Here is a 13,562-nt window from a genome sequence, read left to right on the forward strand (position 1 = left end):
GGGAGTGGACTAGTGGCTAGAAGATCCTCTCTCTCTGTCTCCCCCTGTTTCTTTGTAACCGACTTTCAAAATAAATAAATAAATCTTTTAAAAAAGAGAGATGTTCAACATCACTAATTATTAGGGAATATAAATCAAAACCACAACGAGATACCATTCCATACCCATCAGAATGGCTATTATTGAGGAAATAGGTAGAACCGGTGTTGGCAAGAACGTGGAGAAGCTGGGATGCTTGAGCATTACTGGGGGAAGTGTACAGTGGCGCACTCACTGCAGAACCAAGTTTGGCAGCTTCTCAAGGAGTTAAAAACGGAGTTACTGCGCGACCCAGCAATTCCACTCCCAGTCAATACACCTGGAATTGACAGCAAGAACGGAGAAGCCTGTGCACACCACTGTTCAGAACCACATTAATCACAAGAGCTAATCGGTCAAAACCATCCAAGTGTTCACCCACGGGTGGATACGGGATGACTGCATAAGGAAAGTGGGATCCAGGCGTCCAATGGAGTCGTAGTCAGCTCTCAAAAGGAACGGGATTCTGGGGCCTGCTCTAACACGGATGCGCCTTGGAAGCATTATGCTAAATGAACTAAACCGGACACAGAGGGCGGAGGCCGCGTGAGGTTTCTGGAGCAGGCCGATGCGCAGCCAGGAAGCAGGATGGAAGTTACGGGGGCTGAGGAGAGCGTGTATTGGAGAGCTCATGTTTAACGGGGAGAGTTTCAGTTTGGGATCATGGAAAATTGTTCTGAACGTAGATGGTGGTGCTGGCTGCGTAACACAGTGGACGTATGCAATGCCCCTGAACTCCACACGTAACAATGGTTAAAACGGTGAATTTTATGTTGTACTTGTTTCATTACCAAAAAGAAAACTAAAAACCACCACTCTGGCTATTGAGGGACATGGCCTGGAGTTGGGTGGCTGTGCTGTCAGGGAAGTTTGGCCTGTGAGGTGGAGAGCGGCTCCAACAGAGACGAAAGGCACGGAATCACGCGGACCAGAGAGAAACAGCAGAGGCTCCCGGTGGCCCAGCGGCTCCTGGCTTTCGATTCCCAGATCATCCACTCCTGTCACTGAATTACTTCACACAGGCGCTGCTCCTTAAGGAAACCAGGCCGTTCAGGCAGGGAGCACAGCCGACATCCGCTCCCACGGGGCCCGGGACTCGGGGCTCCAGGCAGCTGATCTCCAAAGCCAGGCCCCCGCTGTAGGAAAGCAGAGAAAACAGTTTTGTTTCTTCCCTTCCCCTCGGGGCCTAGCACAGTGCCTGGCACCTGTAGGCCTTCAATACATATTTGTTGAATGAAGACTAAGAACTCTCTCATGCATCCTCTGTCTGTAGGGACCTGGGCTTCCAGGTTCTTACCCCCCAGATCCACATCCACCTTGAAACCCAGGGAACCAAGCCCTTGGATCTGCCCACATTTCTAGGTTGCATGGTTGAGCTTCGTCCTTTACAAGGACTTAACTTGGTCAAGGTCAGGAGAAGTTCTCGCGGCAGTTCGATTTTGTATGTGTGTAATCCTGGCTATCCTTCTACAAAGCTGGTGTTCCAGGAAGCCCAATCTGTACTGGGTTCCCAACGATTTTCATCACACCACTTCCTCTGAACACAGAACACGTAAGACAGTTGTTAATTTAATAATATAGTTGGGCTCATCATAGCAGTGGGTTCCACATCTATGGGTTCAACCAACCGCAGGAAGGAAATATTTGGAAAAAAATTGCATGGGTACTGAATGTGCACAAACTTTTTCCTTGGCATTATTCCCTAAACAATACACGTGTATTGTTATAACATATATTTATTTAACATGTATATGTAGTGTTATAAAACATATTATTTACATTGTGTTCAATATTATACATCACCTAGAAGTGAGTTAAAGTACACGGGAAGACAGGCACGGGTTGCAGACAAATACTACACCATTTTAGATAAGAGATTTAGGCATCCATGGACTTTAGTATACATGGGGCGGGGGTGGGGGATCCTGGACCCAATCCCCCTGTGGACTGGGGTTTGTTTGTCAGAAGTGAGAGAAAACATCATCTTCCTTTAAGACACTGGGGTCAGATTTCCAAGAGCTCCTAAGATAGCAAAAGTGGAGCTCTGCTCATTTCTTTTCTTAACCACTAAACCATCGTGCGTACGTCACTTAGAACGCGGGAAAATGAGAAGTAACCTGGCTTCACAGAGGGAGAAAACGGCCACACAGACAACTGTTTATCACCATGCGGGGCTATCATGAGCTGATTAAAGAAGTGACTCTGTAGACTACCCAGGAAAGACATTGACAAACACAGTTACACGAAAGAGGGATGCAAAATTCAATGCATCTTTCACCTTTGTGAAGACGAGGCTGTGGCTACAAACACTGAAGGGTACCAAATGCAGATGAAAACAGGTGCCGCGAGGTGAGACTGTGCACAGAATTTTTAAAAGTGGTTACATTTTGCTTTGTAATATTTCAAAAAGTCAACAATAAACACGGACACGCACAGTCGGCTCCAGTGGAAAAACCTGAACAAGTGGATGCAGAACTTCCGGCGGTTGTGCTGCCCCGTCGGTGCGGGGTAACCGGTGGCCTGTCTGGGATTCTCCTGGGACCAGCCACGTCAACATCGACCTAGCAAGCTGTTAGACACTGCGGGTTGACCCCAGACCTATGGAGTTTGAAACTCTCGGGCCGGGACCCAGCAGTCTGTGTTTTAAGAACTCTCCCGGGTGATTCTGTTGCCTGCTCCAGTGGGAGACCCACGGGTTCCAAGGAGCATTCTGATCCACTGTGATTCCCACGCGTCTGCAAGGACTCCACCTCTCCTACCCCTGTTGTCTCCTCAGACACCATGCTCCCTGCACTCAGGTGCACCGTGTTGCTTGCTGCAAAGTTCTCACCTGATGGACAGGGTTCTACCTCTGTGACCAGATTTCACCTCCACTGTCACAGCCGGTTACCAGCTGATGTGCTAAATCAGCTTATTTAATATTTGTAACAATGTAACATAGCTACTATTACTACCCCCATTTTATAGATGAGAAAACTGAGGCCAAATGAAGTCCAGGGTCGTACAACAGGTAAGTGAGGACACCTGGAGGGCTCTGGGGTGCTGCAGGAGAGAAGTGATGTGACTGGACTGGACCGCTGGCAGTGGGGCAGCTCTGTGATGGCAGCTCTGTTGGACCCTGTAACCTCCTGGCCGCTGCCCTTGCAACGCGTCACTGACAACATCTCGCTGCTTGCCCACCTGCACCCTCACATCCCTGAGACCCCGGGCTAGGATGGGTGCTCCCTCCACCCGGCTGTGCTCCGTCTGTGTCTCCCACAGCCTTTGCCACTTCCCACTCGGAGTCATGGTTGTGCACCTGCTCCTCAGGTGAGGCAGGGTCCCAGGCGGCAACGGTGTCACCAGTGACTGACACACAGCTGGCGAGAGCTGGGTCTTTGATGTGACTAAATTCACCCTTCAGATGGTTTCTGTATCTCCACTGCCCAGCCAGGAGATAGTAAGCTCCTTAAGCACAAGGGCCAAATCTTGTTCTTTTATGTCTTCAGGAAAGCGTAGCCCTGCGCCGGTAGACAGTCGCGTCTGTATTATATGCTTGAATTCAAGCAGAACGCTACTGGCATGCAACGCTGCTGCAATTTTTCTACTACTTAAAATCTGCATGAATGCAACTTACAGGGATGGGGGGTGACTGGGTACCACACTAATCGATATAAACAACTCAGGTTTTAAATTAATAGAAATCACAGCTTAACATTTTTAATAGCTAAATAATAAGCAATAGAATTTTATGAGTACATTTTCCTGAAAATTTGTTCAGATTTCCATGCAACTGGGAAAAAAAAAATCACAGTTTTATCTTCTGAGAAACTGAGACTATGACATGCTTGCTTTCCTTACTCCTCTTTTAAAAAGAAAACATACTCTTAAAAATAAAGACAGACCACGCTGGGTAAATGTGGATATTTTCATTCCAAATATCTGTCATCTATTACAGTCATTTCTTTAGACCAACCAATATTCTTTTACCAGGAGAAGAAAAAAGATCTTGTAAATATTCTAACTCCTAACACTTAAGCACAAAGCAAAGGTCCATGCATCGAGTAGCTAACATTCAAACCTGGAAAACTAGATTGGTAAACTTTTAGGAACAAGATCATATAAAAACTAAGAGCTGCCTTTCTTAATACATAATTATTTTATTTAATTATGTACATCATTAACAGAAAAATACCAAGGCACAATATATTTTTTAACAAAGTGCAAGGCACAGGATTAAAAGTACGTAATCATAAAAACAAATGGACAAAGACGACCAAGCGATCGAATCCACACAAGCCTTCACGGTTATTTATTCCGATCCGATCCTTACTGTACCCACACGGTCTCACAGTAAACAGACAACAAAGGCCTGACGAGCTTGGCGATCGTCTCTAACTCAAAATCAATGCACTACCACTGAACAGACAGCATCCACTTACCAGCTCCACAGATCCATAATGTTTCCTACTGAAATCCCCACGTCTACAGCCTAGGTCTTCCGAGACAGAGCTGGAACAAAAATGCTTCATCAGTATTGCACATAGCGATCGGGCCACAGAGCTTCCGCAAAAATCCACTACCATTTGCAAAAAGGGCTGCTAGGGAACAGGCTCCCAGTGCCCGGCTCCTCACTGCAGGGGAGCCTGCTCGCAACAGCCGTGGCCCCAGCAGCCATTGCACAGCCTGGCTTTCATGGAGCCCTCAGCGAAGAGAAAAACGCCCGAGTCATCCCTGGAAGTCGAGGCAGTGATCGAATTAAATATTCAGTCATTTGGAATCGATTGCAATGTCCGAGGCTATTGGTGCCTCATAATTTCATTTCTGCGTAACCAGAGGGTTTAGAAGCCCTGCAGTAGACTTGAGGCCGGGGACAGAGCTGCTGAACTAGATCTTACAATTGTCTTTCCTTTAAGCGAGCCTCTTTGCCCCAAATATGCAACACAAAAATAACCAGCATTATTTAAGGCTATATTTTAAGCAGGAGAAAAAAACTTCAAAATCCCAGTAGGTCCCACTCCGCCCTGCCCCCCTGCCCCTTTTTAAGATTTTGATGTGGCTATATGAAAAAAAAAAAAAAAGACCAGGACTAACAGAAAATCTCAATTCCTAACCCCCAAGGATATTTAGTTTTTACACAGCAGCAGTTAATACCTACCCCCCACCAACACACACACAGAAGGCTTAAAGCAGTTGAGCAAATCACATGCACTGTTGAAGAGCAATTAAAACAAGGGCAAAATTGTCACTGCATTTGCATCTTGAATGCACAGTTATACACTCAAAAGGCACGGCTCTTCCTGACTAATTAGCATATTTAGGACCCCAGGCAGTACTCAAGGAACCGTCAGAGAGCCGTAAAATACAAATAGTCATATTAAGTTTGGTTCTAATATGTCATGCAAATAACTCTAACAAAACACAGACAATTACAGGTTTAATATATTCAAAATATTCGGGATCTAACATGCAAAGAGAGAGGTGCGCCGAGTACCTTTTCATCCTTCCTTACAAGGTAGGCTACATTTTCTAAATGACAGCCCTCTCAGAGACCGGCTGTGATGTGTAGCAGCCACAGGCCTGACTCTCTGCCAGGACTCTGTCTGATAGGCTCCAAGGAAGACAGCATGAGAGAAATGAGATTAGAGAGTCTAATGCTATTCTGCCTCCACCATTTCACCGAGATGGCCGAATTAATCTGATCTGAGAAATTTAACCTTTTGTAGTCCTCACTGCCTTCACTGAATCAGCTGTGCAGGGGTCCCGGCTACCTTCCTGCCTCCAGCGACCTCATTTTCCACCTAAAAAAAAAATATCACCTAAAGAGAGTAAGAAACGTCCCTCCATGGCTTGTTCCAGCCTGGGTTAAATGCACGCTCTGTGCCCATCTTCTGAGTGCCTGGGGAACATTGTCACTGCCCTACACGTACATCAGTGCCAGGGTCCTTCCCCGGCGGCCCGGGGTTACCCAGAGAGAGGAGTGTCCACACCCGGGACAGGGGGCCGGCACACAGCGGAAGCCCCGCGGCTGCTGCCTGAATGCTGTGTGTGCCGGGATCGCAGCCCACCGCTGCAGAGGCAGCCAGGCCCACCATGCAATTGGCGGCAGCGGCTTCTAACAGGAATGGCTGGGAGCATGAAAGGAGCAGGATGGGGGGCTCTGGGCGGTGCCTCCGCTGCCCTCAGCACCACCCAGGCGAGTCTGACACTGGGCCAGCTCCCTAACTTTGCCAACAGCAAGAAACAAACAACGAAAGATGACACCCTTACACCCTGGAGCAACCATGGCCCTTGGAGGCCTCAGAGAAGGAAAGAGCGCCCTATGAAACCAGGGCGGCCACAGGCAGAACGGCTGCTCTCTGCCGCCCTTTGGTGCGAACCGGGCTGGACTGTATGGGCTTTGTCTCTCCAGACATTGGAGCACGAACAGCAGCCATGCTAAAAAGTCCTTCCAACCCCCTCTCCTGCTCCCCCATGCAGGGAGCACAAAGCTTGGGAACAGAGGGGATCACCCAGAGCTCTCAGAGGACCTGAGTCCTCCTCCCAGTCCCCGGGGTCTGGTCACTGCCTGGCATAGAGTGGGCATGCAGGAAATGCTCGCTATGCTAATGAAGGTATTTGCGCTTCTCTGGATCTGATTAGCAAATGCCTGACAGCTCCCCTGTGAGCACGGAGGCAGCCTGCCTGTTGTCATCCTCCCAGATGAGCAACTGGCCTTTAGTCCCCCAGTGCTGACAGCCCTGGTCCAGGAGGCGGACTCTCCAGGCACAGGCCCGCACCTGTTCTTTCTTCCTGGGCTTGCCCCTGGACTGCACTCCCAAGGCCCCTCGCAGTACACGAAAGCACGTGACTGGGCTCTGGCCAGCCGATCCAGGCAGAAGCAGGTGCACCACTTCCAGGCATGCCCTCGGCTGGGTGGAAAGACTACAAGGATGTACAGGAGGGCAGGGCTTCAAAATGGGCGAAACTTGGGTCTCTGAAGGAACACGCAGAAGGCCACAGCTTTACCAGAACTTCTGTCTTGTATGGTCAAGAAATAAACATTTAGTTGTATTATCCAGGTGGCTTGGGGTTTGCCTGTCAGTGCCTCTGTGTTCCCCAAACTCATCAAGGGGGGATCTTGCAGTGGGGTGCCACCATGGCAACAACAACCTCAAGGCCACGGCACAGCCTTAGTGGACAGGCACCAACCAGGAAGGAAACGGATTTCAAAGGCTGGAAAGATGGGGGTCTCTATGACGTGGCAGCCGAATGCATGGTAACACTGACACGGCCGTAATTCAGGAGGCGGATCGTGTGCCTCCTGAGCCGACGGCTCCAGGGGAACTAGCTAGAGAGAAGCACAGTGAAGCGGCATGCTGGCTCCTGCTGGCTGACCCCGGCAAGGTTTCTCACAAGGCAGAGGTGAGCCTGGGAGAGCGCTGGATGGCTTTCAAGGAAAGAAAAAGGGGAAGAGCGAGATGCCAGAGACCAGTGGGCTTGAAAATCCCTGTTTCTGGACCCCAAGTCGTGAGAGTTCTAACCAGTGAGAGCTGGGTGAAAGTGATGGGTGCCTCTTCCAGACCCAGCTCAGAACATAGCTCATGAATGATCAGTCCTGGGTCTCCTTCCTCGTCCACTGGCTGAATGGAGAGGACCCTGAACACCCAGGGGTAAGACATGGCACGCAAAGGAGTCTTACTCTCAAATGCCACACAGGAGATTCCAACAAGGAATGCCCTCAATGAGGCTGTGCCAGGAATGAGAAGTAGTCTTCCTCGTTTTAGATCACTGTGAGGGCCAGCGCCGCAGCTCACTAGGCGAATCCTCTGCCTGCGGCGCCAGCACCCTGGGTTCTAGTCCCGGTTGGGGTGCCGGATTCAGTCCCGGTTGCTCTTCCAGTCCAGCTCTCTGCTGTGGCCCGGGAAGGCAGTGGAGGATGGTCCAAGTGCTTGGGCCTTACACCCGCATGGAAGACCAGGAGAGGCACCTGGCTCCTGGCTTCGGATCAGTGTGGCGCGCTGGCCATAGTGGCCATTTGGGGGGTGAACCAACGGAAGGAAGATCTTTCTCTCTGACTCTCTCTCTCTCTTGCTGTCTAACTCAGCCTGTCAAAAAAAAAGAAAAGAAAAAGAAAAAAGAAAAGATCATTATGAGTCGGGGTTTATCTACTACAATAGGTCATTTCGTTTTAACCGATACAACTCTCCAGAGGTAACAGAAGAAGTATAGAATTATCTCCACAGAAGGAGGCTGTCAGGGGCTGGTGGGCCAGGGTGACTGTATCAGAGGTTAGCAGACTGGGCTTGGTTTTTATCTGAGAGAGAGGGACAGGGAGAAAGAGAGAGGGAGGCAGAGAGAGGGAGAGAGAAGGAGAAGGAGAGGGAGAGGGAGAGGGAGAGAGAGAGAGGGAGAGGGAGAAAGAGAGAGGGAGGCAGAGAGAGGGAGAGAGAGGGAGGGAGAGATAGAGGGAGAGGGAGAAAGAGAGAGGGAGGCAGAGAGAGGGAGAGAGAAGGAGAGGGAGAGGGAGAGGGAGAGGGAGAGGGAGAGGGAGAGGGAGAGGGAGAGAGACATGTTCCCATGTGTGGGTTGACTCCCCAGATGCTGCAATGACAAGCTGGGCTGGGCCAAAGGCAGCAGCTGGGAATGCAATCAGGTTTCCTGTGTGGGCAGCAGGAACCCAATCACTTGAGCCATCGACACTGCCTCCCAGGTCGGCGTTAGCAGAAACCAGCACAGGACCCAGAACTAAGAATCAAACCCACGCATTCTGATATGGAACCCAGGTGTCTCAACTGCTAGGTCAAATGCTTGCTCTGCCCCTCCCTGGCCTGTTTTTCTTGAAAACAAAGTTTTACTGGAACACAGCCATGTCTATTGGTTTCAGGCTATCTAAGGCTTTCTGTGTTACAACACAGAGCCGAGAAGTCCGTATGACTCCCAAAGCCCAGACTGTCTGCTCCCTGGCCCTTTCCAGAGGGGCCAAGCCCTGCACTACAGCCCCAGGTGCCCCTACTGTTGGCTTTGGGTCTACCCGGAACCTGTGACTAGCACCTCAGTGAAGACACTCCAGAGCGGTGTCTCTCAGACTACGCTCCATTGGGAGCTTCGTGGAAGTACAGGCTCCCGGGCACTATCCCTCATTCGGTACTTCCGTGATTCTAACAACAGTGCGGGGTGGGGGCCAGGGAACAGAGGGTGCACAGAAAAGATGGCTCTTCCAGGTGACTCAGAAACGGCCAGGCTGCGCACCGTTCCAGGAGGAGGGGCAAGCCTGGTGCTCTCCCAGGGGGAAGGGAGCAATGTAGGCCTTGAGTGGCAGCTCCAGCCATAGACGGGGGATTCGTGGCCTCCTGGGCATTAGGTCTCTTATGTATAAAACGTGGTTGACAACACCCATTGCCTAACGGGGTTATAAAGAACAAGCAAGCAGAAGCAGAGCGAGTTCTTAGCCCAGCGCCGGTCAGTGAGTGAGAGCGGTCACAACTGGTCTTCCTAATCTGATGAAGTCCCCTTCGCAGGTCTCCTGAGACCCGGGAAGGGGAGATCAGCATAAATGACTGCTCACTTTCTGAGGAGTTTAAGATAAAACCGCTTCTCCCCCAGTCCCCGCTGCAGAAGACAGGGCGCCCCAGGGCCAAGCTGCTGCCTGCCCAGGGCAGGGCTGAGGGCAGCAGCTCAGCACCATGCCTCCTCCAGGCTGAGTGCTCGCTTAGCAGGGTGACCTCACCGAGCACAGACATGGGACCCACTGTTGTCACGGCAGGGGAGGGGACGTGAACCCTGGCAAGAGCACGGTGTCAGGACAAGGCAGGCGCAACCGAGACCCAGGGCGCTTCCAGCTCCCGCGTGCAGTGTGGTCCGGCTCTAAATAGAAACCCTTCTGTGTTGGCAAATTGATGTGTGAGGATGCTGGATCCGCTCGGCAAGCGCGAACAGAGCCGAGGAGCTCGGCGCTAAACCTCTACATATGGCCTGGGATGGCAGCAAAGATCCCAGCTCCACACGGAGACGGGACAGACGGCCTCTATCTCTGTCAGCCTCCTGGCAAGTGGAGGATCTCTTCCAGAGTCCAGCGCTGCTGCTGCACCTGGATAAGGGCAAAAGAGGCTGGCAGGCTGTCTCGGGAGGGGGGTGGGGAGGCCCGCCTCCTTACGTGGGTCCCCACTCGAGATTTGTGACCCACCCTCGGGGCTGGTCAGACCCCACCATCCAGCCCTTAGTGGCCTTAGCCTCCAGCCCTCTGGAAGGGTTAAAGCCGACGGCAAGAAAGGGGACTGTCCGCGGACAAGGAGGGTTGTGTGAAGCAACAAGCAGGCCAATGTCAGGACTCCAGGGCAAGGCCTCAGCCCCCCGACAAGCAGGCAGGAAGAGACAGATGGGAGGGATCCCCTCTTTGAGGACAGAAAAGCTGAAAGACATGCCAGGTACAGATTTAGGCTTGGAGGGAGCCCAGGGCCTCCTAACAACAGGAAGTAGAACAGCTTATTGCACATAGGGGACCAGCTGTCTGCTTCTGAAGTCAAGTGACATGGGAAGGCAGAGAGGCGATCACATGCTAACGCCTACCGGGAGAACCGGGGGGTGGGGGCTCTGTCCTCTGCTGAAGGCACAGAAGACCCCAGGAAGTAGCAAGGACACAGGACCACTCCTTAGGACAAGGGGTCCGGGAGTCCGAGCCCCTTGATGATTGCCCCTTGTTGGGAGGTGTTCTGGGGCTCCCTGTGCCCGCACCCTGGGTTTACCATCCCTTAGCGAGACCCACCTCTCACACAGTGGGCAGACAGTCCTAGATCGGACCTTCAGCCGCATCACACGCTACCCCTGAGGCCTCGGGCACGCTACCCTTTTCTGAGCCCACGTCCCTGCTGGTAACACAGGGTTGAAAATACACCTTTCTCCATGGGGAGACGAAAAGCATTCGTAAGGTGCTCAGCGTGTCGTGGGGCACAAGGCAGTCACTAGCTCAGTGCCAGTGACCCTGTCAGGAACTTGGTCTACCTTGAACATCCAACGCCCCAATGTGTCTTTCAGAGCACCCGGTGTAGGAACGTCACTCAACAGACATTTGCTGAACGAATGCTTACCTCGGCTCTCCTTTGCCACACTGGGACACAGCGGGCTCCTTCCTGTCACCTTCTCCTCTCCATCCGGCCCCCACCGGCACACATCCTCTGACACGCCTTCGGCATATTTGACGCTATTTTCACCACTATCTGGTCGTATTTCTCATTCTAGCCCTCTTTTCTCTAACATTCTGGAATGCATCGGTCCTATGGTATTTAGATGTCCTCTAAGCTTCTGACACAGACATGTGCCCCTGGAATAAGTCTGGTTCTCTGGGATTCATAAAGTCTTAGGATGAGTCACCGAAGGCTCCCTGCACTAGTGCTCTCTGCCGGGACCTTGAAAACCGTTATCTCCAAAATGAAAACTGGCAACCGGCAAAACGAAGGAGAGGAGGCAAAGGAACCAAGCCGCTCGCTCGCACCCTATAGGTGAGGATGCACCACGTAAGCCAAGCCTTCGTGGAGAACAGTTTGGTAGTTCCTCAGAGAACGAAACATCTTTATCCCAGAGAAATGAGAACGTGTTCACAAACACCTGCACAAAAATGCCCACGGAAGCTTTATTCGTAATAGACAAGAACTGGAGACAATCCAGACGTTCTCCAAGGGACAAACTGTTCAACTGACATACCCAAACCAGGGAATACTACTCAGCGGTGAAAAGGAACCACCTGGGTGAGTCTCCGGAGAACTATCCTGAGTGGAAAAAGCCAATCCCGAGAGGTTACCTACCGTAGGATTCCATTTACATGGTGACACTGAAATGACAGAGTGACAGCAGGAGGAGGGGCCACCTGAGGGACCCAGAGGGGATGGGACTGTTCTGTGTTCTCTGGGGTGACAGACACAGGGGCCTCCACGTGATCCAAGCGTGCAATCCTGGGAAATCTAAACACGACCAGTGGAGGGTACAAATGTCAATTTTCTGGCTGTGATATTGTAGGACAGTAATGCAAGATGCTACCACTGGGGGAACTTGGTGATGGGCTCTCTCTATGTTATTTCTTCTAACTGCACAGGAGTCTAAAATTATCTCAAGATACAAAGTTTAACTAAAAAAAAAAAATCTGAGTCAAAATTCTTTCACTTATTCAACACTCAGTTACCGAGCACCTAAGAGGACCAGGAACCGTGCTGGGTGCCGACCCTGGGATGCTTGGACCCTGCTGTCCCAGAGTCTGTGGTGCAGCAAGAAAGAAAAACAGGATTTCATAGGAATAACAGCACTGTGCAAGCAAAGCACACCTGTATGTAGCAAGCCTGGTAAATCACAAACAGTCCCTTTGCATCCTTTTTTAAGTGACTTCTGCAGCCTTCGGAGTAGTGGCCCACAGCAGGAGCCTGGTGGGGGGAGGGGGTCTGTCACACTCTTCTGAGCTCCAGACCCACCATCCAGAAACCTGGGAAATGCGCCCCAGATGATGACCCCTGTGAAGCACCGTGTCTGCCTGCCTGCTCCCCCTGTTCCCCACTTTGCACTGACCTTGGCTTCTCCTCTCGTGTGAGGCGAAGGCTTGTGGGTTTTCTAGCCCACAGTATAATTTGGTTTGGGAAACACTGATCCACGTGGGATCTATAAATGTATGAGCAGAAAGTGTCAGACAGAAACCGAAAGTAAGGGGAAAACCAGCAGCCACCATATGTACCACCTGCAGGCACACCTGCTTCTGTGGGGAACCCCTCCCGAGGCCGTCTCCTCCGGGGCTCCAAGTCTCCAGTTCACGAGATCTGCCACCCACTGCACCCAGACCTGGAAGCTGCAAGTGCTTCTCTGGGTCCCTAGATGGTCAGATCCAAGACTCCGACCCCCGCTGCTCAGTGTAGTCCCTGGGCCTGCGCTGGGTAGAAACAGGAGTCTCAGGCCCAGCCCCAGTCACTGCAGCCATCTGGGGAGTGAACCAGCAGATGCAAGACCTCTATCTCTCTCTCTTCCTCTCTCGATAACTCTGCCTTTGAAATATACATATAAATCATTGCAAAGAATAAATACATGCACACAGGGCCTCAGGCCCCACTCCAGACCTAATGGAACAGAACCAGCATGTTAACAAGATCTCCCGGGGATGCATATACACGTTGAAATTGAGAAACACTCATTCTAGATCTAGCTATATATCAGAATCATCTGGATTTTTTTCCCCTTCTAGTTTGTTTCACCATGAAATATTTCAAGACACAGAACAGTAAATAACTACACTGAAGGGGCCGCTGCCTACGATGCCAGCATCTCATATGGGCGCCGGTATAAGACCATCAAATCAGCTCCTTGCTAACGGCCTGGGAAAGCAGTAGAAGATAGCCCAAGTGCTTGGGCCCTTGCACCTGTGTGGGAGACTCAGAAGCAGCTCCCGGCTCCTGGCTTCAGCCTGGCCCAGCCCTAGCTGTAGCAGCCATTTGAGGAGTGAACCAGCAGATGGAAGACCTCTCTCTCTATAACTTTTGCTTTCAAATAAATAA

The 13,562-nt window shown here is 51.2% G+C and overlaps 1 protein-coding gene across 1 annotated transcript in view; it reads right to left on the reverse strand.

Moving 5' to 3' along the window:
- Window positions 1-13,562, reverse strand: part of GARNL3 (GTPase activating Rap/RanGAP domain like 3) — a 152,340-nt gene that overhangs the window by 124,176 nt on the left and 14,602 nt on the right. The window contains exon 2 of the mRNA XM_062208494.1: window positions 4,500-4,569. Coding sequence (XP_062064478.1) covers window positions 4,500-4,569 — 70 coding nt within the window. The remainder of the gene's footprint in view (window positions 1-4,499; window positions 4,570-13,562) is intronic.

Source organism: Lepus europaeus, chromosome 12 (genome assembly GCF_033115175.1).
Source record: "Lepus europaeus isolate LE1 chromosome 12, mLepTim1.pri, whole genome shotgun sequence".
Lineage (NCBI taxonomy): Eukaryota > Metazoa > Chordata > Mammalia > Lagomorpha > Leporidae > Lepus > Lepus europaeus.